The 4,035-nt window shown below is 37.1% G+C and overlaps 1 protein-coding gene across 1 annotated transcript; it reads right to left on the reverse strand.

Annotated features, from left to right (window-relative positions):
- Nucleotides 1-896: 896 nt before the first annotated feature.
- On the reverse strand, nucleotides 897-1,835 carry LOC144237197 (olfactory receptor 6C2-like). The gene has a single exon (XM_077770874.1). It carries the CDS (start codon nucleotides 1,833-1,835, stop codon nucleotides 897-899), a length of 939 nt encoding a protein of 312 aa, XP_077627000.1.
- Between the last annotated feature and the right edge of the window lie 2,200 nt (nucleotides 1,836-4,035).

Genomic DNA, 4,035 nt, shown 5'->3' on the forward strand with positions numbered 1-4,035 from the left:
ACCTTGAGCAATTGAAAATAAGGAGTACACAATGAAAAAATACATTTGTGCAATTGGATAATGTTTAATAAACATAAATAATGGTTGTATATGTACTATGAGAGCATACAACTATACTTTCACAACTACTGTTTTTACCCTTTTATAGAAAGAATTCCAAATATTTGGTTCAAGGTCCCTAAATGACTATTACTTTTCCTCTCATGTCTCCCCCTTTTTCTTTTTTTTTTTTTTCCGCACTGTACCTGGATTTTATCTTTAGTAGTCAGTCTATGCTAAACAACCAAATGCTCTTCTCAAATTAGTAACATTTCTGATGTTTTGATCAAGCCTCCTAATCTCTAACATTCATCTTTTTTAAAAACCAAGGTAAAGTTGGTATGTAACATTATATAAGTTTCAGGTTTACAGCATTTAATTGACATCTGTATACATTATGAAGGGATCACCACCACAAGTCTAGTTACCACCCACCGGCACACACTTGACCCCCTTCACCCATTTTGCCCGCCCCTCACTAACATTCTTCTTAAATCAAGGAATAATGTAAGTCTGGATATTGAAGAAGTTACTGACCAGGACTTAGTTGTTGTTCCCCTGAATTCAGTCTTGTTCTCCTCAAGTTTATGGTTAAACACCATCAATCGCAATGTCACTAGAACACATTTAGTACTTGGAAGTCTTGTTCTTTTTCTTCTGCAGTCATATCATGTTTCAGGATACATTACAGTCAAAAAAATTTCCAAATGGGCAGTAGAAATATTTTTGTGGATAAATTGGTTTAAAGGAAAGAATCTAGTTAACTGAAACCATTTATTTGGCAAATTTGTGGATGTTGCTCATGGGTTATTCGGATTCAAATTTAATTCAACTCAGCCTCAAAGAACAATAGTCTCTTACTTCTTTGTGAGAAATACAATCCGTTTTACTGTGTCTTTGAAGGCATCTTTCACTTGTTTGTTTCGAAGTGTATAAATGAATGGGTTAAGCAGAGGAGCAACTGAAGTAGTGAGCACAGACACTACTTTATTAGTAGCTACTCCTTCCTTTGCTGAAGGTTTGATGTAGATGAAGATACAGCTGCCATAGGTGATGGAAACCACAATCATATGGGAGGAGCAGGTGGAAAAGGCCTTTTTCCTTTGTTGGGCAGAAGGGAATTGTAGAATGGTCTTAATGATGTATGTATAGGAGAGGACTACACACACTAAAGTAATAATGAGTGTCAGCACAGCAAAACTCAAAACAATTCTCTCTATTAACACTGTGTCTGAGCAGGTTATCTGCAGAATAGGAGACACATCACAGCCAAAATGATCAATCACATTTGAGTCACAGAATTCCAGCTGGAGGCCCATGCCAAGAGGTGGGAGGATGATTAACAGGCCAGCGAACCAACAGCAGAGAATGAGGATAGTACAGACTCTGTTGTTCATGATGATCGTGTAGTGCAGGGGCTTACAAATGGCCACATAGCGGTCATAGGACATGGCAACAAGGAGAAAAAATTCTGTTGCTCCAAAGAGGACAATAAAAAATAATTGGGTGGCACAAGCATTGTAGGTAACAGTATTGTCTCCAGTTGTCATCATATACAGGAATCTGGGAATACAGACAGTGGTGAATGAGACTTCTAAGAAAGAGAAATTCTGGAGGAAAAAATACATAGGAGTTTTAAGATGGGAATCCAAAAGCGTGAGGGCGATAATGATGAGGTTTCCAGCCACACTCAATATGTAGGTGAGAAACAAAAATACAAAAAGCAGAACTTGCATTTTGGGATCATCTGTTAATCCCAGCAGGATGAATGTTGTTACCGCTGTGTGATTTCTCATCACCGCCTTGCACCAAGTCAAGAGGGATTCCAGCTGGAGAGAGAAGTGTCATAAGAAGCCAGTGTTGGGACTTGAAGGAGAACATCCTGGTAGGCCTACTCACATGCCCTTTCTTCGTTTACTTAATAATCAATTTGTTAACACAGAAACATTTATAGGAAATATCTAACATAGATCTTGTGCTTATAACTCTCTAATTAGAGAACGTATTTACAAAAATATCAAACAAAACCAAAACAAAATGTAAATCATATGTCCAGTTTTCAGTTTCTCAACAACATTGCCTTGTTGTACAGATTTTATTTGTCTTTATGCTGGAGGCAATTTTATTAGTTTTGAATCCCCCATCCTTCTCTTCCTTTATTTTTCCACACCATACTGAAATGCTCAATCCTCAAAACAAAAAAAGGATCTGTTATTTGGTATTTTTTTGTGTGTTTTAAAATTAAAACATTTAAAAAAATAAAAATCAGAATAAAATTAAAACATATTTTTTAGAGTAATCTTGGGATCACAGCAAAATTGAAGGGAAGGTACAGAGATTTTCCACACACCTCCTGCCTTCACAAGTGCATAGCCTCCCGCATCATCAGCATCCCCACCACAGTGGTACCTTTGTTAAAATTGGTGAACCTACATTCACACATCAGAGTCCATAATTCAGGTTATGGTTCACTCTTGGTGTTGTACATTCTATAGGTTTAGACAGATGTTTAACTAGTATTTTATGTTGTTCATCTTCTATTGTTATACTGAATTTTAACAGTAACATTCATTTAAAAGCATTAGTTCTGCTCTTTACACTTTGAATGATTTCTAAATAAGGAGATAAAAAGTTTAAAATACAAAGGTATAATTTTGTTTTTCACCCTATATCTAGGCAAATGAAAGTATTTTTAAGCCAGTTTGGGACTGCTTAGATAGAAGTTTCCTGAAATGGTATAAAGAAACTTTTTCTGGAACTTGGAAACAAATCCAATTTATATACACTTTATATATAAGTCCTATTGTGGTGCTAGGGTCATGGATAGAGCCCAGAGGGAATGATCTGCGGTATTTGTTTCTTTGCCAGCCTCAGCAGACTGACCAGCCCTGTGTGCTTCCCAGCACTCAGCCTTTAGAATCTGCCTTAGGGTTTATCTTAGTGATCTCTTCTTTGAACAATTTCTGCTGCTCTCCGCTTCCAATCAACTTTCCTTACTGATTTACCAACCAGCTCTCTACCCCTGCTGCTTCTGTTCTCCGAGTATTGATATATGTAACTTGCTCAAGCAACACCCAGAAACAAATACACACATATGAATCAATCTTCGTAAGCAAGTAATAAAGTACCTACCTTTCTCAGTGACACTTGTCACTGCCCATTTCTGCACCTCCCAGGAGCGTTACGCCCCCCTGTAGTCCAATTTGCATTTTCCCCCAAAATCTCATTAGAGAGTTGCCCAGGAAGTGTCCCCCCTCCTTCATGTCAAAACTTAGCCTCATTGAGATTCATATTTCAAGCAGCTGCTCTCAGGTAGCCGTCCTGTAAAAAAAATCCAGTAAATGCATTTTTATTGGGGATATCAGTAGTTAATGATAACTTAATATATGGGCCTGTAATATGTCTTTGTGTTTTATTAGGGGGAATTGATTATTAAATGAGTAAATTTGGGCATAACTTAAGTGTCTGTAGGGAAATCCTATACACTTCTACATGAGAGGAGAAACAAATTTCTTATGTTTTAAACAATTGTCCCAGTTGTATCCAGTGTATGTTTTCTGAACAGAGAATCAAAATTGCATGAGGTTACTCTTGCATTGCCCAAAAATAATCTACATTTCTTCATTCAAATAAATATCTAATGAGCCTCTGTTATTTATTTATTTATATATTTTTAAATATGATTTATTGTCAAGTTGGCTAACATACAGTGTATACGGTGTGCTCTTGGTTTTGGGGGCTGGATTCCTGTGATTCATTGCTTACATACAACACTCAGTGCTCATCCCGACAAGTGCCCTTCTCAATGCTCATCATCCATTTTACTCTCTCCCCCGCGCCCTTCCATCAACCCTCAATTTGTTCTCTGTATTTAAGAGTCTCTTATGGTTTACCTCCCTCCCTTTCTGTTTGTAATTTTTCCCCCCTTCCTGAGCCTCTGTTATTTAAAGAACATTATAACAGAGACTAGAGCTTTAACAAGTTGCTTCCTCAAGG

This window comes from Crocuta crocuta, unplaced genomic scaffold (assembly GCF_008692635.1).
Source record: "Crocuta crocuta isolate KB4526 unplaced genomic scaffold, BGI_CrCroc_1.0 scaffold1280, whole genome shotgun sequence".
Taxonomy (NCBI): domain Eukaryota; kingdom Metazoa; phylum Chordata; class Mammalia; order Carnivora; family Hyaenidae; genus Crocuta; species Crocuta crocuta.

Coding starts and splice junctions, on each gene's coding strand:
- LOC144237197 (XM_077770874.1), bottom strand. CDS start 1,835: ATGAGAAATCACACAGCGGTAACAACATTCATCCTGCTGGGATTAACA.